A 26,095-nucleotide genomic window follows, 5' to 3' on the forward strand; every position below is an offset into this window, starting at 1 on the left:
ATGAATATAGACTGTGACGGCACCTGGTTCAAAGATGGAGAGCAGGTAAAACCAATGAATTAGCAAACTTGCTACATACGTGCAATATGTATGTTCTATAAGAGCAAAAGTAAAAGCTTTTTCCTATATTATCAAGATTTGAAAGGACCAACTATGAAATGCACAAAGCAACAAACTGTATCGTATTTTTAAATGGGATTTGTAATGTGACACAATAGAGCATAAAGTTCTCCCTTTCTCTTTTGATTTGCTAGTTAAACTCGGGGGCTGGGGTCAAAATAACCAAAGATGGAACCTCTCACAAGCTAACGATTCAAAGCTGCAGAGATGACGACTCTGGAGTTTATCGTTTTGTATCTGGGGATCAAAGTACACAAGGAAAGGTCACTGTTGGAGGTATAATGAACTCCCCTCTATTGTAGAGCGTACAGTATATTAAGTAAGACAACAGTTTGTGCGCATTAAACTGAATTACACTGTTTTTCACAGATGTACCTGAATTTGACCCAGACGACCTTCACAAGTTTTCCAAGCCTGTGATCATAAGAGTGGGCCAGAGTGCTGCTTTCAAGATGCCCTTTCCTCCTCAGGAGTCTTTGTTGGTCAGTTGGTTTAAGGATGGCACTGAGATCAAAGACGGAGGAGGAGTTAAGATAGTGAGGGAGCCCAATCACAGCCGGCTGCTGCTCAGAGACTGCCTGCGGACAGACGCAGGGGAAATAAAGATCCAACTCAAAAACCCATTCGGGGCTGTGGAGGCCACATCTCAGCTTATTGTGCTTGGTACGAAATCACAAAAATCTAATGAGAAAAGTGAGAAATACTGTGAGATAAAAAGATAAAATGTCTAGTTTTTCTTTACGCGTACATTCACCGCCACGTCCAAACATAAAGACAACTTTCACCCAGCATCACTACATTTGATATTTAACACCGTGCTTTCGCAACAGATCGGCCAGGTCCACCCGAGGGTCCCGTGGAGACCGCTGAAACCACCTCATCTATAATTGAAATTAAATGGAAACCTCCCAAAGACGATGGCGGCTCTGCTGTCACCAACTATGTCATAGAGCGGCAGCTGGCGGGACAGAGTCTGTGGACGAAACTTGGGGATGTCTCAGCTGACAAGACCTCCTTCAGAGACAGGAATGTGACTCATGGAAAGAAATACAACTACCGCATCTATGCAGAAAACCCTGAGGGCCTCAGTGACACCCTGGAGACAGCTGATAGCATTATGGCTGGCATAATGAGTGAGTGTAGAAAAAAGAAGTCTCATTTAGCATTCCTCAGCAAATCCCATGTTAATCTCCCTCAGGTTGTAATAAATGAAAATGCCTCTGGATAGGTTTTCTGATTGCTTCAAATCGTTTATCACCGGCACTATTTAGTCACTGTAGAACACCCACTTTTTATCTTTGCTGTAATAGTTGCTCCATGTCCAAGAGGAATAGTTTGCAATATCCTGCAGTAATAACATGTAGATGTCCTTAATTTATTCCACGTCTTTAATTACTTCTTAATTATTAATAATGAGCTTACTTGATTAATTAGACATATCATCCTTTAGTACTCTCCGGTCCACCTGGTGCCCCGAAAGTGGTGAGTGCCTCTAAGACCTGCATTAACTTGACTTGGACCCCACCGGAGGACGACAGAGGAGTACCAATCATTGGTTACCAAGTGGAGAAACGAAAGAAGGATACAAATCAGTGGATTGCTCTAAATGCAATTAATGAACCTATCGAAGGTTTGTCAGGAAAACATAGTTCACATTATGGTTTATTTTTCATTACTATTTTTTTTTTATGCTTCAATGCTATTAATGTTATTTTCAGACGTGAAGTATGCAGTTAAAGATATCACTGAGGGAGCAGAGTATGAGTTCAGGGTTTCTGCAATCAATGAGTCAGGGGCAGGGGATCCAAGCCCTCCTTCTGCAATGGTGTGTGCAAAGAATCCCAACAGTAAGTAGTTAACTTCCTTCGTAGTAAATATTAATGATTTATCCAGTTTGTTCGCTGTCTGCATTTCATGTTTTGTGTATTTGCATCCAGTGAGACCTTGTTTTAAAGACCCGGAGGATTTCATAGTTGTCAGAGCGGGAAATTCTGCACGTGTCAAGATTTGCTATGAGGTATGAATGAGCATAACAGCTGGTATGTATAACTGAGTCTTTATTCCATGTTATGAATCCTAAATCCATCTTTTCAAGTTAAGTCTACTTCATACTTTCTTTACCCCATTTCAGCCATGTTCTTGTTCTTGAGTGTTCTTATGGAGTCAAGCGTTCATATTCTTGAGTGATGAGTTCACCACACTGTGGCATGACTGCACATTCCTTACACTTTATCTCATTTATCTGATATCAATATCTGCAGGCTGAACCTCCACCTCAGATCACTTGGCTGAAGGATGATGAGCCAATATCTCCATGGATTCACATCATCAATACAGAGGGAATGTCTCAGCTTGTTATTCCCTCATCAAAGCGCTCAGATTCAGCCATTTACACTATCAAAGCCAAAAACTCAGTGGGTGAGGCAACATTTGACATTGAGGTTAGAGTCACAGGTAAGGATAAATAACCGGGTTTCACACCATCATCATGGCAGAAGATTTTTGTACTGACACTACTGGTGGCCATTATTTTGTGCTGATATTAACTGCATGTTAGTTTGACAATCCTCAGGTCATTATGACTAACTCATTTGTTGGAACTTAATTTGACTGCTTGCTATGTGTACCTCTGGCCAGATGATAACATAATTTGCATCTAACACTGGACAACATTAATTAGGTAACATGCAGTCTATTTAAATGCCAATGATGCACCGATGTATAAGCAATCCAGTGTAAAACCCTAATTAACATAGATATAGATCTAAATGGAATGAAAAACATAATTTCTACTCTGCAACATGCAGTAATAGGATATGATTAACTTGTTACAGCTGTCAAATGCAAATGCAATCCTGGCAAAAACTCATATAGGAGTAAAATGCCTCTTGAGTAAGGTAAGATTATGTAATGTTTCAAAGCTGCCTTAATAAAAACAAATTGAGGGGGAGGGGGAACAGGACAAATGTTTAGCAATTGATTTTTTTACTCTCTATGTGAGATACTGTGGCTCTTATTATATTTGTTGCTAGATGAACCCAAGATTCCAGGGCCGGTCGAGCTGGAGCAAACAGTCCAGGGTAAAGTGTCGGTATCGTGGGCTCCCTCTCCAGACCAGGAGCTCGATGATCGGCTGTGCTACATGGTGTCTCAATACGACTCCAACACCAGAGTGTGGAAGACAATTGCAGACCGCCTCTTCTCTAACACATACACTGCCAACAACATCCTTCCTGGGACAGAGTACCATTTCCGGATCTATGCCAAGAACGATATGGGCCTCTCAGATCCATCTCAGTCACCTACATGGGGCGTCAACAGCAACAGAGGTGGGTAATTATAGTCATTCCAGTTCAGTTATGTTTGATTATGCCATTACAGTAAACCAAACCACATACTGCATGCAGTGGTTTGACAGTTTCAGTAACGATTTGGTGGGTACACCACTCCAGACTGACATATCATTACAAATACAGGATGTACAGGCATGACTTTCTATAGTTATTCCTGATCCCTAGAAAAAGAATCCTGATGACTTTGGTAACTCTTTGACTTTTCATCTAGGGCCACCTGCAAGTTCAGATTTTCAATTATATATTGAAACATCCCCCAATCTAAGACATGGAATGGTGCAAGATTTGGTACAGACATGAATGATTCCCAGCTATTTTGGTTATGCGCTGATTTCTAATCTAGCACCATCATCAGGTCAAAACTTCAGTTAGTTCAATTGTTTTATTACTGATCAAAAAACTAATGACATTCTGATCAGCCTCAGCTGTTCTTTGCATTTAGAGTTAGTTATGTGGTAAATGTTTGCATGCCAACGTGGTGACCACAGTAATCATTATCCCTGCTAAATATAAGCATGCTAATATAGCCAATGTGAGCTTATTGCTATGTTGACCTAAGCCTAAATACGATCTCAAAGAGTAACGGGCACAGCTGTAGACTCTCGTCTTGCTTGTTCTTCTTTTTCTTGTCAGTAAGATGATCACATGATCTCAATGATCATATCAATCCCTTCCCTCTTTGATTTCTCCCATCAAGTTCCAATAACTTCAAATGGAGTTAATTCATCGGCTGTCTGCTTTGAGAGGCCTCCATCTATCTTGGTCCCTCTTAAAGTGCACACACCACCTAAAGGCTACCAACTCTACATGACATGTGCTGTCCGAGGATGCCCTACGCCCACTGTAACCTGGTACCTGAACGACGTCTGCATCAACTCAGACAACAACTATTACATCACCAACTCATTTGGCGTGTGCTCCATGTACATTCTTAGAGTCCGACCAAAGGACGGTGGTGAATATAAAGTTGTTGCAGTCAACTGTCTTGGCAAGGCAGAGTGTTCTACTAAACTTATTGTTAGAGGTGAGGTTTAGCTTAAGAGCTTGAATTTTAGCAGAATAACTCATTTTGGTTGATTCTAATTATGATTTTTTTTTCTTTGTTCTTTTTCTCCACAGATTAAAAGGACATGAAGGTTTTATGCATATTTTTCTCTTGCTGAGATATGCTGGAAAATAAGGACGTGGAAATTTGTGTTTCACTGCACTGACAGCATGGAATACTGTTATGTGAAGTGCTGGTAAAACCATCTAAAATGGTCTAAATACTACTTATTTAATTTATTTAAAATGTGACTGATTTACAAATGTTACCCTGTCATCAGAAATAATAACTATGCAGCACGGGTGAAGTGACAAACTATAGCACAAAGACATCCGTCAAATTTTCTTGTAACAACTGAAATAAATCAACAAAAGGACAACTGTGTGTAGTGTTCTTTGTGGGCTTTTTTTATCACCAGATTTTTGCCTTTAACAATAACTCTGAAAATATTCTTCTCTAACCTCGCTGACAGAAACGAACAGTGGCCACTGTTATTGTTAAAGCAACAGATGTTTCCAGCAGCACATGGCTCCAATATCACATATAAATTGGTCCTTTATACATGTACACTCGAGTCCGACACAAATCAAGTCCATACTGTACATACTGTCACATGTATAACATTGCTTCATCGCTGCTGAATATAACTTTTTGAGGAAAGTTTTATCTGATGGCGTTATACTCACTGATTATAGTGAAATTATGGAAATTATGCAGTATTGTTCTTCTTATAACATTTAGCACAGTTGTTAACATACTTGCTTTATGTAAGAGGGCTTACCTTATTTCCTCTGCCAGGTCAGAGGTAATGTTTGTGCATATTCTGCCCTCGTGTCATCAGGCTTTTCTTGCAGTTGTGTCACAGTCTCTTTTATGAGGTCAAGGTGACTATTCGAACTGTCTGGATAAGTCACGGTTGTTTAACCTCTGACAATGTGAACGCAAAAACCTGCTCAGTGCAACGAGTCCAGCACACCACCACACCATGAGCAACCATCTTTTTATAATGCCACCACACCACCAGTGTGACTCACAGAATACCACGGGCATGCTGTGAGAATTTCCGTTGATACTTTTGGAGACTAATTGGAACAGCCAATTCATTTCAACCAGAGATTATTTTACCAAATAAAATGTCTCATGTTCTTGTTTATTGGCCAATAAAGTCCATAGTACAGTGATCATATTACTGGAGACCTTGTGAAGCTGCCAGTTGAAATCTTTTAGCTAGATGTTTTGACTCTTACTGTACACGGCTATTGTGGATCCATGAATCAGAAAGCCTCAACCACGAACCATAATCAAGTACAGCGTTATCCATCACGAATGAAAATACAAAGATATTCTCAAATTTGTCGCATCTTAAATCCCAGTTTAAATGGTGTTTTTATTTCGTCAACAGTAACGGTGGAAAGCTGTTGACTGGATATGTCCAATACGAGATTGAATGAACAGTCATAATGTATTTCTAGTGTCAGCTGCAAAGTGATCGCTTTCATAGGAATGGGTACCTCCATATTGGTTTTTAACAACTACATTTCAGCCATGTATGGATTTCCATGCACTGGAAACTTTTATCACCGAACAAAAAGGGGTGTCACCTTTGAAATATTGGATAGTGAGAAGAGTACAAGCTGAAGACGAACAGCTGAGCGTAGGGGACGAAGAACCGTAATGTAAGTCTGACTTTTTTTTAAACGGCAAATTTCCCGCATCAATAATCTTAATCGAATTAATCTACTGACCAAAAGCAACATATTATATGGTGAGATTGCAGGATGGTTTCAGTCAACTAGTGGCACAAGTCAAGGCAGCTGTGTAATCATTTAACTACGGGACAACAGAAAAGCATCATTTGCTGACAGAGGCCAATATTAGAAGTGACAGTACTGACCAGCTCCAATGCCTTCTTCAGCGATAGAAATGTTTATGAAGCTTGATTATTCTAAGACAAATAGCACTTTAGGTGATTGGGTAGGTTTATAAAAGTTCATGAATTTGTAAATGTGTTTTGTTTTGTTTTTTTTACATTTTATGACCTACAGACATGCTTATATTTTATATAGCTGTGTAGAAATGTTAGTGGCAGGCTTGTCACTAACCTGGACCATAACAAACACCACCAAACTGGAGTGATGTCTAGAAAAATATCTCAACCCTGAAACTTTCCTTTTTTTTCCCATGTGTCAAGTTAATAGCGTGAAGTTTGAAGAATTCTGACACCATGTAAAAAGGAAAAAAGATATAAATGGACCCCCTGAGATCATCCTGTAATACTGGTTTTGACAATTTCAACTGTGTGCCATGTTTCAGCGAGAATGTGACCTTCCCAACTGGCTTCCCTCGACTAACAAAGGACTGAGCATGAGACTATGATCAGTTTGCACTGTGTGACACATCAAAGCCTTAATATAATATCTTTTTGCTGGGTTGTAGATGTTCAAGGTCAGATATCCTTTTTCACATTTTTTCAGTGTTCCTCTTACAGTCTTTAAATTAAAGGGCCGTGTAAAAAAATCCTTATGGCCATAATCTTGATATACAGCCCATTTTGTTCTAATTAAAAGCCTCTCAGCTCTGAAGATACTAAAAGCATTACTCAACTAACTTTAAGATTAGAAATACCCTACACTAACAGTTTTGTGGTCATTACCATCCACTGGTACTAAACTTAAAGGTCTCAGGAGTGACAGTCAAAGTAAGTCAAAGTCATTTCTTATGTACTGCCTTTAAGACAGGGCTTGTTTGAAACAAACTCTGGACAAACTGGACAAGCAGTTTGGGTTTGAAGTTGATTTTCAGGCTTTTGCTGGTAGTTAACAAGTAGGCACCTAACAACACTTAGTCGTGTGTCGTTAGAGTTGGTGTTATAAAGGAGATTTACAGATATGTGTGTCAGCTTAGCAGTTTGATTCAAAGACACTCTGCCCCTGTCTATGTTTGGATCCTGAGCAGTTAAACTGCTGCTACAGCCACTTGACTCCACAGGCAGTTGGGCAGAGTCAGCCACTAGGTGGGATTTCACATTCCCCTTTTACTGTGTCCCAGCATGTCTCCAAATGTCTGCGCGACTCACACAGGAGTCAAGGCATCCCCATTTTGACGGACTGATGTCATGCGGTAACGTAGATGACACATGAGGAGAACCTCCAGAGTTCCTCAACCTTTTCTAGCCCACGAGCTCATTTGTAGGTCTCCCAGTTTCTCATGACCTCAGCAGAAGTTAGTCATGAAGTTGAGTCTTGCCTCTCAGTATACAGTACTTGAGACCATGGAGGGAGTGCCAAATGAGTTGGATTAAAATAAAGAGCTGAAACAATTAGATAATTAATTAATTGGTCGACTTTTTTTAGACTTTTGGGAAACTGTGATGAGATTTTTGCTATTTTCTGAAATTAATTGATAAGTAATCAATTAACCGAGAAACTAATGGACAGATTAATTGATGACGAAAATAACTACTTGTCACAACTCAGACTCTAACAATAATTATAATACTTTATATATGGAACTTATCTTTTAATAAAAAGATTTTATATCCCAGTATTCTTATTTCTAATTTAATCAATTCCTTTTTATAAATCATGCCTATTTTTGTTTTTTCAATTCTGTTAAACATGTTTTTCTGTCTTACCATATCATTTTATTATAATTCCTGTTTCTCCCTGTTTTACAGTAACAAGAACATCTAATATTAAAAGATCCTTGTGGCTTTAGACCCAAAGGTTAAGAAACACTGTTCTAGGGCCCATAAGGTGATTTAAAAAATCGCCAAAAGGCTAATTTCGGACAACATAATGTCATTAAGTTAATTCCCGCAGACTGGCAGTAAAAGCAGCACTCCTCCCTCACTACCACCACGACCAATATGTTTGGCTATGAATACCGATAAGTTCGATGAATGCTGATGTAGCCACATACAATTGTAACAGCTCTTCTTTGTGTTTCAGCTACAAAGTGATCAAAAGACACTGCAATGAGTTCAGTAACAAACCAGGAACCAAAAGCCTCCGGTAAGTTTGGAAAACCTGAGGGACATTAGTGTTTTGTTTGTTGTACATGGAAATATGGAGTGGTTGTTAACACAGGCTACACTTTTTATCCAGCTGAAAAGCTTTTATTCGTTTTTTATTTACATCTATCTACAAAAATTACTTGTGAAGGTGAAAATAAGAAATAAAATAATAACTGCAGAAAAGAGAAAAAAGAAACTACACTTGCTTAAGAAAACCACTTCAAAACATTTGAACTCATTTGATGTCAGAAATAACATTTCTTTAGTACTTGAAATGGAGAGAAGTCTTTCATGGATTTATACGAAGGACAAGAAGTGTACCAATTTCATTTTCCACCTCCAAGGAATCTCAGAGTGTCAAACTATTCACACCCAGTCTAGAGGCCTAGTGTTGGTGGCTCTGAGCGGTTTATGAAAGGGATATCAGCTTTACACAGCCAACAAATTCTCACTGAAGGTATCCTTAAGTCTGCTGGTGTCCAAATCTGACAGTTCTTGCAGGAGTGATTGGTATGCAGAAGCAAAAGACTGAATGTGTCCTACCAGACTTGGATTATGTGTGAATCAATGCTTGGGGAACAAGGTTACAAGAATCCTGCCTGCATTCAGATGATATAAGATGGTAAACCACCCCCTTGAGAGATGACACATGCAGATTGATGAATATTCAATATATGCCCTCTAACTGGAGAAGGTCTGCTGTGAAAATGTGAGGAATGGGTAATCTAAAATTAAGAAATTGTGAAATAATAAGACAACCAGTGAGTTTACTATGCAATGTGTCAGTGCAAATTATTTATGTTAGAGAGGATCTGGTTTAACTTTAAAGTTCACTTTTTTGCAAAGGAAGGAAAGGAAAGGAATTTAATTCACATCATGAATGATTTTTATTACAACCCTGTTAAACCTGGTCAGCTACAATGTCTTGTGGCAGAAACCTGATAAAGAAAATGACACAAAGGGCAGAAATACATCACTGCAATGTCAGTGTAACGTTTCAAAATGAAAAAAGTGTTTCTTCTAAAAACTGCATAATTAAAAATATGAAACTTTATAGTGACTGATCTCCTTTCATGAGCTGTACATGAATTATTGATTTGAGGCCTTCCCTCATATGTCAAATGGGCAAAACTGTTAGGATAGACCATCTTGAGGAGCAGTCATATAGAGCTGTTTATGTTGTGCCATTGCTGGTATCTGGTCTAAATAAATTCTACTAAAAATGGCTTGTTTGTGGCCATTTACTCACTTCTGTGACACCAATTTGAAAATCAAAGTGTAGCCAGTGTTTTCTTATTAAATACATCTGAATGTGATTTAAGCTTTGGTATGGTATCTACATAGTTAAATCTATCACAGTTAAATGTATCCCAAGACTGCAACAGTTCCACATGGCTTAAGACCTAACTTTACAACAATAATTGTAGGACACATTTGATTCTGCACACAGCTGCATGATGATTAGCCATTTGGCCCTATCTATATTATGCAGAGGAAAAGATTCAAGCCCCACGGTGAATGAAGCAGCTCTGAGTCATTATGTGGTGTGATGCTCGTGCAGAAAAAGCAGTAACAGTTAGAGTTTCACAAGCTGTTGGATGAACTTTGTGTTCTGTACTGAGTCATCTTACAGTTGAAATCCTAGTGAGGAAAAGTCAGAAAAAAATGTATCACCCATCTGGTGGTTCCAAGGTTTGCGTAAAAAACAAGACTGACAGCGTTTTTGACATTGTGGCTCCTCGACTTTGGCCTCAGAGATACAAACATCTCAGAGCATCTTGAAAGACACGTTTTTTTAAACAGCATTTTCAATTATCTTGTATATTGGGTATGTGTTTGTTTACATGTACATTTCACATGCATTTACATTGCCTTTTCTGATCTTCCGCAGAGTTCTTTGCAACATTAAACTGCAAAGGTGTAAATAAAATAAACTTCTGTAATATGAGTAGAAAAAAATCTGGTTATTTCTACATTGTTTTCCAAATTCATTGGAATTTATATTAAAATCAATTAATGACAAGAAAACAACACTTGAAATGGTTCTGACGGGTTTTGGCATATATGTGCTAGCCTTTGACAAAAATAGATAAAATTCAATCAATTATGGTACATCTCTTATCAGCACAGTTCAATGTCTTGCCATGTTGTAGCAGCTGTCATGGTTGACAAAGAGAAAGGAAATACTGACCTCTTGTGAAATTCTTGCATAACTGCAACAAAATGCAAAAGCATCTGTGAAGATGTTCACAGATCTCAGATCTATCAGGTGTTAAAGATAATACTTCTGTTGTTTTTACACTTAAAAGTAGTTTAAATGCTGTGATCAGTTTTGAAATATCTGGCAATAGGTTGTTGGTTGTTGGTTGTTTAAAACTCATTTTTAGCCATATCCTATCCAATGGATTTATCAGGCATGTTTGAACAGTGTAGAACATCTGTTTCTTTTGTCTGTGGTGGCTTTAACAATCTCACGCAACTGAGTTTTGCTGTTATTTCCTGGTCTTAACAGTGGCTATCAAGAAAAGGTCCAGAGTTCCTGGGGTTATGATCACTCAGTATGTTGAGCAACTCCCTGCAGGAAAGTCGACACCTGACTTCAGCCGGAAGCCAATGGCTGTGACTGCTCAAGAGGGTAAATAAGCAAGGAAAACTGTGATCACAACAACAATATCAAACACGATCTACAACTGCATCATTGTTAATTTTTTATCTTTCAGGCAAAAAAGCATTTTTCAAAGCGGTGGTCAGTGGAGAGCCAGCACCAACTGTAACATGGGGGCGTAATAAGGGTGAAATTGATGATCCTGAACAATACAACACCAGATATGATGAAAGAGCTCAAGAGCACATTCTTGAGGTGAGGCTTACCTGTGTTCCTACATAGGCTGATCTGTAATAAGCATGTGCATTCATATCTTTATAATTAATTGTTTAAAAGAATGAGATACAATAAAGTTAGAACTTTGATTTGCATTTCACAATACTTAATTAGAGAAGCTCATTCTTCATGTCAGTGGGAGACAGAGCCTAATATTCAGCACTCAAGATGCAATCTATGACTATCCTGCTTCATCAGATACTCAGAGTAAAAGCAGATCAAGCTGACACCTACAAATGCTTTGCCACCAATGAGTACGGAAAGGCTGTCTGCACCGCAACTCTCAATGTTATTGGAGGTAAAAGCCTGATTATGCGACAGGTTGCAATATGTTCATTGTAAATTAATCAAAGTATAGATATATAACTGTAGCTTTGACTATTCACTTATGAATTCTTGTCTTTCTGTCGTTTTCGTGGTTTTCCAGCTGGGTTAAAGAAGAAAGGCCAGGCAGGTATGAAATTTACCGCAAAAATACGAAGCAGCTTTCTTTCTATCATCCATTGATCCATACCTTTCTTTTTTAGAATGACGGAGATTTCATAATTGTGTTGTTATTTTCTTTAATTTGGGTCTAAGCAGCAATGTTGACCATTGTACAATGTGTTGTTGTTGTTGTTGTTGTTGTTGTTGTTGTGCATTTTTGGCCCTGGTTTTTACATTTGAATGTTTGGAAAGAGCCATACACAGAGTTAAAAAAAAGTGTTGAAATGTTTGGCATTAAGGAAAAGCATCCCATGAATTTTCTTCTGATTTACATCTGGTTTGCTTTCAGCAAGTGGACAACCACCGCAGGATTTCAGATCAATGCTTAAGAAAACGTAAGCTCAAGTCAAAGTTTTTTTAATGTACTGCTGCAAATCGCCCAAAACATATTACTCTTTTCCTCTCTTCAGTGTTGTTGTCACGAGAAAAAAACAACTCCCGCCAAAAAAAGAGGGAGAAATCGATCCTAAGCTCTGGGAACTGCTTATCGGTGCACCAAAGAAGGACTATGAAAAAATCTGTTTGGAATTCGGTGTTACTGACTTTCGCTGGATGCTGAAGAGACTCAACCAGCTGAAAAAGGAAAGGCAAGATGAGCAGGCAAAGGTACTGTACTCTACGCTGTTTGTAACAACCGCACATGAATTCTGAATCATGTTCTGAATCTGCTGAATGGTGTTGAGGTTTTATGAATCTATAACATTCATTTTAAGTATTAAAAGGCTGGAAGAGAAAACTTGGTGGCACAAATATCAGCTAGTTTGCTTGTTTTCAGCTGACTTTAAAGAGTAACTCAACAGAAGTCTGTAAAATGGTGTTTCAATGCAGGTCAAAAAGACAATATCAGGGGTGTTAAATTACTCTACAAAGCACGTCTCATGCAAATGAGTTTTCATGTTGCAATGGGACAGGTTTTGCCTGAGGCTAAATTAACCTGGTGCATCCTAAGTAAACATCCATGCACTGTTCAAGGCCACTTTAGTTCAAAATGTCATGGCTTCAGCAGTTCAGAGTCCGCGGATACATACAACGGACCTATTAATCTTTCTTTTGTAGGTTGCAGAGAAAGTGGAAAATGTGAAACAAATAGAAGTAAAACCCAATGGAAGAGCTGAATTCAGCCTGGACATGACACTTTGGGATCCCAACAGTGCAGTTAACTGGTACAAGGTGAGCATTCCAAGATGAAGAATTGCTGCTCAAATAACAAAAAAATGAAAAAAAACATAATCAAACTTCTTTTCCCTAAAAAGGACGGTACAATGGTTCCATATGGCGATGATGAAAATTCAAAGCATAGCCTTAAGAAAACTGGGACAAAGTATGTTTTCAGCATTAAAGATCCTCAACCGGAAGACGCTGGATTTTACCAGGTCGATGTTGACGAGACAAATGTACTTGCAACTGACTTTCAAGGTAAAGGAACTACAACAAGGATGACATTTTTGGCAGCTGGCAAAACAATTAACAGATTTAAGAAAGAGTCAATCAGTTAATCAACCACTTGATCCACATCCAACCCTCCTCGTCTCTCAGTGCCTGCTGTGGAGTTCATAGCCAAGATTAAGGATGTGAAGGCCGTTGAAAGTGAGGACGCCATCTTTCAGTGTGTCTTATCAACACCCCTCAACAGAATTGCATGGTCAAAACAGGAGTCATCACTTGAACATGGGGACAAATATGAGATCACTGTCTCAGAGGACAAACTAATTCATACATTGAGAGTTAAAGGCTGTGAAATGGCAGATAATGGAGAATACCATGCCATTGCTGGGATAACTGCCAGTAGCGCCTCTCTCACAGTGAAAGGTGGGACATCTTTTGTGTTTTCATATTGATAAATACTTAAATAAATAAAATGTTAGTTGAATCTGGATAGTGTGATATCTGGATTAACAATCCTTGAATATTTGCTTATTTCAAAAATGTATAAAGAAACTAAATGATTTATTTCCCATATGTGTTCACTGTCATTCAGCTGATCCAGATGGTCGTAAAGGTCGTAAGGGCACCCAAACTGGTAATCAAGATGACCTGACTAAACTAGCATTGGAACAGCAGGCCAAGCTACAAAAAGAGAAAGATGACTTGGATGCAGCCAGACGAGCACAGGCTGAAAAGGACGCTGCAGATGCAGCAGCTAAAGCTGCACTGGGGGATGGGGGAGATGGAAGAGACGGTTCTGGTGATGGGACTGGTGATGGGACTGGTGATGGGACTGGTGATGGGACTGGTGATGGGACTGGTGATGGGACTGGTGGAAAGACTGATGGAGACGAGGGTGATGGAGATGACAAAAATAAAAAGGATGATGCCGATAAGAAAAAGAAGCGATTAAGAACTGGCCCTTTGGTTCCTGACACTGTTACAGGTAAATTGCTTGTATTGTATTGAATAATGTGTCACTGCATTCATGGATATTGATTTCATGGCATAGTTTTAGTTCCAGTTTTCATAGCATGTCTCTGCTACTGCATACTGTATTGCCCGTTTTGCTATCTGGGCCCATAAGTATCTCAGAATTACTCTTAGGTATGCACTCCCTATCTAAAGCAAAATATAAGAGATATTAACAGTAGTAGGTGAAAAATGTGAAGTGAAGGACTGAGGTGTGTATTAACAATTTAGTTAAGATAATATAGGCCTATAAATGAAAAGAAATGTCTTTAAACTCTTATTTGTTGAGTGGACACAGGTCAGACCTGTGGACGAACAAAGTCGGTCAAATAGCCAGCTGAAAACCCTACTACATTCAGAAAGTCAAAAAATGTTCATATTTCTCTCCAGTCCATTTTGGAACAAACAATACAAATCAGTAGTAGAAAAGTAAATGGCTTTTGGATTTTCAATTTATGGTCTTTTTAAAATGAAATTTTAATTTGATGCAAAAATGTTCAATTGATTTTTATTATAAAACAGTTTAATGACATACTTAATGAAATATCTTTGGCAAATGCAGGTCGCATTTAGACCACTACAGACAGACAAACTGTAAACAAGAGAACAAACTGTGGTCAGGCAGAACAGGACCAGGGATGTTGTGGTCACAACCGAAAACTGCACACTCATGTGCTTTCTGCATCGTCTACCTTTGTTTGCTCTACACTATTTATTTGTGCAGGACTGAACAATGAAATGGTACAATGATACTCATCATACTCATCTCACTGGTATTGCTGCCATTTAATTTTTTTGTGAAAACGTCTGACAATTCTTATTTCATCTATCTTCATTTGAACAAGTAAATCACCTGGTCATTCTGTGATCTTTTCACTGCATACTGTATCGACATCAACAAGATGAAAGAAATTAAAAAATGGAACTGCAAATTTTTTGTTTTTAATGTAGAAAAGGATTTAGGGGGATCTATTGGCAGAACATTACAGATATGGAATATAATATTCATAAGTATGTTTCCATTAGTGTACAGCCACCTTAAAATAAGAACCAGGTTTTTGTTACCTTAGAATGAGCACTTTATATCTACAGAGGGACTGGGTCATCTTCCACCAAGTCTGCCATGTGGCACCACCATGTTTCTACAGTAGGCCAGAACTGACAAATCAAACACTAGCTCTACAGAGCACCTTTGACGTTTTTCCTGAGTTTACGGTCACTCTGTGCAGGTTGTCCTACAAACTTGGAAGGGCAGAGTAAGGCAAGGAGTATTCAGCTGGTATTCAGCAACCTCACCAGTAGATGACACTAAAGCCTAAACACCTTTAATACCTCACAAATATTAGCTTTCATAAATTCTTCTACTACAATTACCAAAGGTTACATATGGCCAAATATAATGCACACAGTAATTGTGATTATTTCTAACAAATTAATTTATTCTTACTCTTGCAGATCGTGGTGTTCAGTTTGTCAGTGGGCTGTCAGATACTGTTGCTAATGTTGGTGAACGGGCAGAGCTGTCTTGCAAACTAAGCAGCGAGACCTCTGAGGGACGTTGGTATAAAAATGGGAAGTTGGTAAGTTAACTATTCGGGGGTATGTGGGTATGTGGGTACGTAGGACTGCATATAGATGTTTTGTAGCTTGGAAAAACATAAAGGTCCATTTTTGTCAAAAATATTTTCTAGTAGTTTGCATATTTTAATTGATAAAAATGTTTGTCTTATGAATATTGAATCTCTTTATCTGACAAGCTAAGCAATGAGGATGGGGTAACAATTATCAAAGATGGAGCCTGTCACAGGTTGATAATTGATTGCTGTAAAAAAGATGATACAGCTGTGTACCGGTTTGAAGCTGAAGGCCGTAAATCAGAAGCAACACTTAACATACAAGGTCAGGATAAAAATGAATAACATGGTTTGCTATCAACTGCTAAATTATGCCTGGTTTAAAAGGGCTTCGGTTTTTGACGAAAACTGTTTTCTTTTCTCTAATAATGAAGACCCACCAAACATTGATGCTGAGGCGCTCGGAAAATTCACAAAGCCAGTCATTATAAAGGCGGGTGAAAATGCCGAATGGAAGCTGCCGTTCTCAGGCGGGTCACCAATGAATACATTCTGGTACAAGGATGATGACGAGCTTTTGCCTGGCCTCAGTGTGAAGATTGAAACATCAGCTACTGAGAGCAGACTACGCCTTACTAAGTGCCAAAGGAAAGACAGTGGAGAGGTCAAAATCAAAATAAAAAATGAATATGGTACAACAGAGGCAACTTCCAAACTTATTGTACTGGGTAAGTTGACAACAGTAGACTAAAGTTTGCCATGTATTATACATTGTACTGTATATAATGAGATACATGGGTTTGCTGTTAGAATGAGTTCTTTTCATTTTGTCAACAGACAAACCCACACCACCACAAGGACCTGTGGACATTATGGAAAGTGCAGTAACATCTGTAGAGTTCAAATGGAAACCTCCAAAAGATAGTGGTGGATGCCCAGTCACAAGCTATACCATAGAACGCCAACAAGTAGGGCGTAATAAATGGTCAAATCTTGGTGAGATCCCTGGTGGCAACCCAAGCTACAAAGATTCAGATGTAAACCCTGGAAGGAGATACTGCTACCGGATCAGAGCAAAGAACACAGAGGGCATCAGTGATTACCTGCAGACAGAGGACATACCAGCTGGTGTATTACGTAAGTTTAAAGGCTATTTCTTTGCTGCCTGAGGAAAACCTCTTAAGTTCTTGGATATTAGGTATAATATGCACTGAGTGAAACCATCAAACAAAATATCACATTTATTTCTAGGTGCTGACCGGTGTGAGTTTCAGTGCAAGTCCATCTAAATTAAAACACTCTTTTCCAGTACATCATTGCTTTATTCGGCAAACATTTTTCAGCTCTCCTGCACGTTTCAGCGATCTTTTCAATTGTATTTGCTGAATAAAACTTTGGTGTACTGGAGTTGTGCAATGTTTTATTTTTGGAGATGATAATAAGAACAACATAACAACATAGAATAGACTAAATGTCATTGTTCCTCCATAGGTTATCCTGGACCCCCAACAGTACCTAAAGTGGTCAGTGCCTTTAAAGACTGCATCAATCTGGCATGGTCTCCTCCATGTGACACTGGAGGAACCAAAATAGTAGGATACAACTTGGAAAAGAACAAGAAAGGCACTAATTACTGGAGTCTTGTAAACCAAGGAGGGCCTATTGCAGGTATCAAACTCATATGACACGCTTCAGGAAGATGTGTGATTTCACAGTGCTATGCATCTGCTTACGTCAGTGAATATTTCTGGTGATATGATAACCTTTTCGTCTTTTTTCACAGACACAAAGCATGCAGTGAAAGATGTGTTTGAAGGTGCAGCATATGAATTTAGAGTGTCTGCTATCAACCTATCTGGTGCTGGAGATCCTAGTATTCCATGTGACACAGTAATCGCAAGAGATCCAATGAGTGAGCCTGCACACACACACTCTTCCATTGTACTCTGGTTGTCATCACTGAAAATATGCAACTTATGCTTTACTGTGAACCTACAAGATATGTTGTCCACAGCTCTTTCTGCAATATAAAAGCACAGCAATCGTGTGCTAATAACCTCACATTACTGTAATTTCAGAGCCCCCAGGCAAAGTCACAGACCTGAAGTTAACATCCTCCAATTACACCACAGTTTCACTGGCTTGGACAAAACCTAAAGAAATGAAAGGGGTAGAGGATGAAGCCCAAGGGTACTATGTGGAGATCAGACCAATAAAAAGCCTTGACTGGACCCGCTGTAATGCCATCCCAATTACTTTAACATCCTACACCGTGCTTGGCTTGAAGGCAATGGCTACCTACTGGGTGAGAGTAATTGCCACCAATTATGGAGGTGATGGAGAACCTCAGGGCTTTGACAATTACATCATCGCCATGCCTCCTCCTGGTGAGAACATTTTTAATTTAAATCAACAACTTGACAGTTTGGTAAGGTTTAATGAAATAACAGTTTTCTCTTCTGTTTCTACAGATGTCCCGATCAGGTTATCTTCAGTATTCACACATAGTCAAAACAAATATTTTGTTTTTTCTTCCCTAACACATCTGCACGGTGCACCCTTTGCCTTAAAATAGTTCTACAGCTTCCAAACACAGTGCACAGCTCCAAAGCAAGAAAATATAGCCTGCAGAACAGCTTTTCTATTTCATTTTTCCTGTAGTGTTTGTACAGTATAGTGTCTTAGAATATTTTGTTTAATATCAATGGATATTGGAGTTAAAGGATGGAACTATTAAGGCAAGAAAGATATAACAGAAAGGTGTACAATTCTGGACAGCCCAGCATGAACAAAACAGTGTTTTGTTTTGATTTTCAGTACGTAATAATGAAGTTCAAAGGCAGCTTCCAACCAGCCGTAGGAATTTAAAAGCATGGTACAACATAAAAACACCACTATAATAAGGGCAAAGTGACCTGCTTTGTTGTTTTTAACCAAAGGAGATTCATGCACATCACTGATACAGGCTGTCTGTCTCTATATGTATGTATTGAAACTGCTGGCTTCTGTTTATTTAGTCAAGCCACCCTGTGGCTCTGTCATTTGCAACACTGTGGGATAGAAATGGGTTCCCAATGTGCAATGCAATGTGGTATTTTGAACAGCTGGTGTACCCAGAGAACAATGGATGACAATAAAGAAAGGATCAGAAATGGACCTGGATTTATACAAATACTGCAAATGTTTTCATCCTAATCTCGTGTTTCTTTGTAACTTTACTATCCATGTCCACAGAAAAATACTGCAAGAATTCAAACAAAGGCTTTCTTAATAATCTATACAATAGATCATACCAGGGGAGGGGAACCTTTTCCCTATCAAGGGCCATTTAAATTTTCATAGCATCCTTTGGGAGCCTTAATTATTGAACATATATATCACAATAATCTCTGTGATGGCTGGAACTGCTTCTCTTCGCCAAAGCATCTGATGTCAGACGCAGAACCGAGTCATTGCAAGAGTCAGTCAAAAAAAAACTGAACTGCCGTCTAGAGAACTTTTTTGTATTTCTGACTTTTTGTAGTTATGAATTGCCATGAATTGTCTAACGCGCCATATACTTCCTGGAGGTAAGAGGTTCCCCAACCCTGGAGTATACAATATTTAAAAAGTGCAAAGAATGAAAATATTATTTTAAGAAGAATGGAAAAACTACCAATTGCTAAATCGTATAAATACAAGAATCTTAATATTTTGTTCTAAATTTCACCCTCACAGTAAAGCCAAAGTTTAAAGATCGCAACATGAAGACCTTTGTGGTGGTAAGATCTGGAAACACAGTCCGCCTGAACATCAACTTTGAGGTATTGTGGCAGGAGTTTTCTTACTAATGGTTTCCTAGGAGAATGTATTTTTATTGTGTGAGCCTTTAAGCTAACATTATCAGATTTCTTCAATTAAAAAAAAATTCTGATGTGTTCTTTATTGTCTACAGGCCTCACCAATGCCAGAGATCTCTTGGCTAAAAGATGGTATTCCAGTGCCCAAACATGTGACAATTACGAACTCTGATAAAGGTTCTCAATTCTTAATCCCCACATCTGAACGGTCCGACACAGGCATCTACACCATAACTGTCAAGAACATTGTTGGCCAGGAGAGCTTCAATGTTGAAATCAGAGTTACAGGTGATTCTCACTGTGGCGGGTTACAGAGACTGAATGTATACTATTAGCTGTTCCTTCCCAGCTGTTAAGCACACTAAACACTTCACCTAATAAATTACAGTTGGATTTACTGGATCCAAGTGTTAAACTGTTAAATACGTACACACATACAGTAAATAGAAACTGAGCTGGTGACAGATACTGTATACGGTAAGCACGGTATGTAGGATATAAAGCTAGACACACTAGTGTAACTCAGACCTAAACAAGTATGCCCTGTTCAGTTAAGGAGCACTCAGCTACACTAACTTGTGCAGATGGCTGTGACTATCAGTCCACCATCTTTGTTAGCGGGTCAAACATAAAATGAAGTAACCTACAGCATACAGTGTCAACATAAGGTGAAAGAGGACAGTTTTCTTCAAAGTAAGTTCTTCTCTAATGCAACAAAATGAAACAGCACTATAAAATGTATTTTTTTAAAAGTAATCACTATAACATTGTTGGCAGCTGGTTTGTGAAGCTAATGTAAGGATATCATTGTTCCAACCAAAACTTCCATGTCCGATCGACCTCATAATGGTAGGATTCAGATTGAAAATTAGCAAACTAACCCTGTTATATCAGTAATCTGGATCTGTGTGCCTCTAAATCTGGTTTAAGATGACCCCAAGCCTCCAGGTCCAGTGGAGCTGGATCAGAACATCCCTGGAACAGTGACTCTGTCCTGGACTTCCTCTCCAGATGAGAAGAGGGACGATAGACTACACTACATGGTATCCAAGCGGGACTCCTTCAAACGCACTTGGAGGACAGTGGCAGACAACCTCTTCAACAATAAGTTCACAGTTGTCAATATTTTGCCTGGACGACAGTATAACTTCAGAGTATTTGCTAAAAATGACATGGGTCTTTCACCACCTTCAGAATCCCCTGTGTTTGAAATCAAAAAGGAAAAAGGTTTGTGTCCAGTTCAATCACATCAGAATCAATCCTCACTTTCATTTAATCTAGGTTTAGTCAAAATTTCTGTTGTAAATACGTAAATGTAAGTGAAAAGATGACCTGATTTCCAAACAGGATAAAGTCAAACATGACATATTTCTTTAATATCTTAAGCAAGAATACTTTTATATTTCCATGTTTTACAGTTTTAAAATAACAAATATAATGAAAATATCAATTTTAAAAAATTATAATAAAAGTAAAAGTGCCTGAAGGAAAAGTTTGGGCATTCTGCATGGTCACATCTTATAAATGCTTTTTGTAGCCAGCTAAGCTCTTGTTTGGGAGATCTGCCCATTCTTCCTTTCAAAGGGCTTTTAGTTCTGTAAGATTCTTGCTGTCTTGCATGCACTGCTCTTTTAAGGTCTATCCACAGATAGACAAGCTAATGAAGGTCTAAGACCATGGTAAACGTTATCTGAGAACTCAAATCTCTTGGGGCGCCCAAACCCTCATATGATTCTCCTTTTCATTTTTTCACTCTAAAATTGTACAAAACAAACAAAAAAACAAACAAAAAACAGGCCAGTCTTGCTTAAAATGTTAAAGAGGATGTTTCATCTTTAACTTAATGACTTTTGGAGACTAGTCCATCTTCTACTCTTTGAACTAGGGGGTAACTTAACAAACTATTGCATGCCACTGTAGCTACCAATGCACGTACATGTCTTTGTGAATTTAACCACTTAGACAGACCAGTTACGGTAATGTTGAAAGAAAGACAAAGTAAAATCAGAGGCGAGAATTAAAACAGCCTTTCGTGGTCACACTGACACTTGCAATACTACAACAATTCAACAGTACAACGCTACAAGGATTGAACTGAAAAGGTACGTTGTGCAGTACGCTCCATTTGTCTGGACCAGCAGAGTTTCCCCCCAAAAAAGTTGTTCGGCATGCTTAAAAGTATATTATAATTCAGTAAGACTTTATACATTTCTTTGTGTTTCAGAAAAATTCAAAGTAAACATGGCAGAGACAAAATCCTTGGACTTCGAATCACCGCCATCCTTTATCGTTCCCCTGAAGAGGCGTACAGCTCCACAGGGTTATGAGTGCTACATGAGCTGTGCAGTTAAGGGTGATCCAGCTCCACGTGTGACATGGTACCGTAACAACATCAGCCTGAACACAAACACCAACTACCACATCACCAATGTATGTGGCGTCTGCTCCATGCTCATACTCAGGGTCGAACCCAAAGACTACGGAGAATACAAAGTTGTCATTGAGAACAAACTGGGGACGACTGAGTCCACAATGACGCTGAACGTCAGAGGTATCCACTTGTACAAGGCTAAAGAATCGTGCATTTTTCCGACTGATGAAATATCTGAGTGTACACCATGTAGATGCATCAAACTGAGAGTATCAATATGATTCTTTACAGAGTGAAGAAGAACCGCAGCTGCTGGAGAGAAGCTGAACCAACAGATTCTGTCCCGTGTTTTAAATCAATTACACTTTAATTTAAATTTAGTGACATCTCACATTCATTTTAACTTACTTCATTTCACACAAGGCTGATGCACCACTTTATAATAGCTGAAGAACTTAAGAATGCTACAGAAAACATTAATTGTTTTAGGAGAATGCTATTTGTTGTACTATTAAACTACTACGTTTCAATTTACTGAATCAATTTTTCAAGTTCCCCTGTGTTCAATTATTGAAAATTATATGAAACAATCCAACTTAAAACACTCATTTATTTCTAGAGCAACAGTTCCTAAACACTTAGAGGGAGCCCTGTGGAATTGATTGCAAGCACTATTGGGCAATATTCATGAGTGGATCCCTGTTTTGTTTGTATCTCAAGCATGAGTACACATGTATTACACAAGCACTACACAATCTGATGCTGTTGCACTAGGCTAAGTACAGGGCTTAGTAAATTCCTTGTAAAGTCTTACATGATTAGAGAGAGACTGCACTGTTTTATCTTGATGTCTGTGTTTCAGTTATTGTCTACGTCGCTTTTGTGTCACATGCCACAATTTGAATAAAGACTTTTAATTTGAAGGGAAGCAAAGAATTACCATGCACCCTGTTGTATTTCTTTACTTTCCCAATTTTTTGCTTTGTGCATTAAATGAAAGTTTAGCAAATGTCTTTCAAATAGTGGATGTTGCAGACACAGGGAGCATTATTTAAGGGAGAGCCCACAAATTCTTTGTTTCTCTCATACACTAAGTAGACTGGGGTTTCTATACAAATACAGAGATGTTGCTATTGCTGGTGCTTGCTAAAAGGCAGTCCTAGGATCTGTAATTCTTGCCTTCTATACAACAAGCAGATCGACTGCACACATCAACAGTCCTGTCAGTGGTTTCATGATATTCCACTGATGGATGGCTGGTGGCCCCGAAGCACAAAGAAATATGTACAGAGTGCAATTAAAAAATGACTAAACAGCAACACACTGAGGTGAATCTGCAGCTTGCTAAAACACGAGCGAGTTATAACCAGAAGGGGGAAGCAAATTCACTCAAGTGATTTACAAAAGTGCAGTGAGGTACTTGGAATTTGCGTTTCTAATTATGAGACTTTTCACTGCATTTCAGAGGGAAATACTGCATTTACTCCATTACATTTAGCTCACAGTCTTCCTACAGTGCAGATGCATTACTACAAATAATCAACACAACAGCACATACCTTAGGTAAACATGGCCACAAAAGGACCAGCTGTAACATTATATTATTTTTTGAGACCACAGCAGTTGCTATGGGTGGCCAACGACTGACTTGGTCAAAGGGTATAGCATAATACACAACGTTATAGCAAAACAGGTGGAGAATCCATACTTTGCTGGATTCACCTCACTAAAGGCACATACCTCTTCAGACCCGTCGAGGTCTTCTCCTGCTGCCATGGCCTGGCGCCAGTCAAAGAAGCCACAACAGGAAGACATTTTGTTGGACTCATCAGTGCCAGTCCAGAGCAAAGATAAACTCCAGCTTTGTTCTTCATTATCCTCTTCACCACCGGGGCTCTATAATGGGGTGGTTTAGTGTACAGCAGCAGCTGTCACAGTCTTTTAAAACGACGCAAAGACGAATCACAAACCTCCAACAGGTGATGGAGATCACAGGCGCCCAGGTAACTAAGTTAGTTAGCTAGCTAACTTTCTCACTCGTGTTTTCTGTCGGACTGGCCCATTCATTTTAAAATATTGACATTCTCTTATTCTGCTTTGTATTACCGTGTAACAAAATGAAATCAAATCGACAAAAGACTTTAATGAAAGTAATTTCGGCGTCGCAGAAAGACTTATCTGTCATGCTGATGTATCGTTACAAACATGGTTGTGTTAAGCTAGCTACAGAGAAGGTTCCATAGCGGAAATTGATAATTTGCCTTCAAAATTAACGTTACCTGATTAATTGCGTTTCTAATTGTTGAATGATTGAGTAAATACGAACGAATTAACAATTAAATAGGAAAATATATAGCAAAGGACCAGTGAGTTACTTTTTGTTTGTGCCATGTATAGGATAATATGAATGAAAAAATTACTCCGTGACTTTATTTTGAAAATCTAACGGTGTACGACAGTTTAAAGTGGCTAGCTTGGCATGTACAGTAACACCTGTTGTTATTTTGGCACGTCTGCACTGTGAGCAACTTCATTGTCACGTTAAACGTGTTTAAATTTCACTGCCGGTTTTTTCTTTATCATCTCATGGTAGGCTACAATAAGCCTGTACATTTGTAAAATCTCACAGCCCTACAGCAGTATGACAGCTCAAGCTGACATAAATCAATGACAAGGATGTCACAGTTTGTCTGTATGTCTGAACAATGTCTTATTTTGCAAGAAGTGCTCGTTTCTGTTGAATGTGTGCTTTTCAGGGAGCTCGTGGAGGCAAAGCAGGCCGTGCGTGCCCAGGCATTAAAAGAGATGCTTAGCTCGCTGCAGGTGACTCCAGATGAGCAGTTTTTCACTTCACACACTCTCCACAGCAGCCTCATGGCTCAGCTGCAGACTTTTCACACTCAAGTATAATCCTGCTACGTTCACGTTGTTATTTTTAAAAAATAACTGATTAATTTAAGTATTTTTTGACAGTGTACATTGTTTTTCAAGTTGCAACTGTTAAATTCCAAATAATGAATAACATATCTGTCATTCTCAGTTGGTGAATGCTCCTTTTGGTCAATGACGCAGCAGAAAAGCTCACCTTCACTGCAGCACAGACTGCCACTGAGTTGCAGGAGAAGCAACAAGATATTAAAGAAAAAGCTGAGCAGCAGGATGCTGAAGAGGGTCAGGACAGGACATGGTGGGGGATGTTACAGAGAAGCAAGAGGAAGAGGAAAATGCAGAAGAAGAAGAAGAAGAAATTACACCAGAAGTGCAAGAAGACGAGGAAGCTCCAGGACAGAGTGAGCAGCAGGAGGAGACAGCAGAAGAGGAGGTCACAGAGGAGCGTGTAGATGGTCACGTTTTAGACAAGTCTTTGGAAGACAAGGTATCCAAAGAAGTTGTGGAAAGCGATGAGACAGTAGAGGAAGAGTCAGCTGAAATAAATTGTGATTGATTACCTGTAAATCACTGCAGTTTACCACTATTTCCTCTACTACACAAGACTGTGATTTCTAAGTCTTATATAGATGACACTGAAAAACGAAACATTTTCTAGAACTTTCTTTTTATCATATAATGATCTCATTAGAAAATACTTCAATTTTATAAGTCTTGACAACCACTCTGACCCACGTGACAAAAAAATGTCATTAACTGCAATTGAACCATTTACATATAACAAGATTAGAGTATGTAAAGTACTATTTTGTGCCAGCAGGTGGTGCCTGATTACTACTGTAATGGTGAAGAATAATCAACAGATGTGACAGACTGTCGTTCTGAATCTTGTCTTGACTGAATTTCTGCTTCCAGCTGTCGACATCTAGCTTCAAACGTCCATCCTCCTCATGTTGTGGGGACTACAGTTACTCCTCCGTGACATCCTGTCTGAACTGGCCCTGATTGAAAAGCACAGCAACCACATGTCATGTATTTGAAATGAGTCTTTATTTGCCATGAGGCTGCATTGCAAAGCCAGTGTGATGCTCTGAATAAAACACTCTAGTGTGGCAGCTCTGCCCA

The 26,095-nt window shown here is 38.9% G+C and overlaps 1 protein-coding gene across 1 annotated transcript; it reads left to right on the plus strand.

Annotated features, from left to right (window-relative positions):
* LOC121612330 (immunoglobulin-like and fibronectin type III domain-containing protein 1) lies at positions 1–25,422 on the plus strand. The gene is made up of 31 exons (XM_041945158.1): positions 1–45; positions 255–396; positions 490–783; positions 951–1,253; positions 1,571–1,750; positions 1,839–1,967; positions 2,058–2,137; positions 2,382–2,574; positions 3,153–3,449; positions 4,249–4,490; positions 11,018–11,168; positions 11,254–11,393; positions 11,613–11,745; positions 12,190–12,235; positions 12,311–12,506; positions 12,957–13,070; positions 13,154–13,316; positions 13,437–13,709; positions 13,930–14,271; positions 15,753–15,877; positions 16,055–16,196; positions 16,306–16,599; positions 16,709–17,008; positions 17,363–17,539; positions 17,655–17,783; positions 17,950–18,258; positions 19,589–19,674; positions 19,806–19,998; positions 20,641–20,937; positions 21,935–22,261; positions 25,154–25,422. The coding sequence occupies exons 1-31, from the start codon at positions 1–3 to the stop codon at positions 25,420–25,422; spliced, it is 6,111 nt and encodes a 2,036-aa protein (XP_041801092.1).
* The last annotated feature ends 673 nt before the right edge of the window (positions 25,423–26,095 follow it).

The sequence above is a fragment of the Chelmon rostratus genome, chromosome 2 (genome assembly GCF_017976325.1).
Source record: "Chelmon rostratus isolate fCheRos1 chromosome 2, fCheRos1.pri, whole genome shotgun sequence".
Lineage (NCBI taxonomy): Eukaryota > Metazoa > Chordata > Actinopteri > Chaetodontiformes > Chaetodontidae > Chelmon > Chelmon rostratus.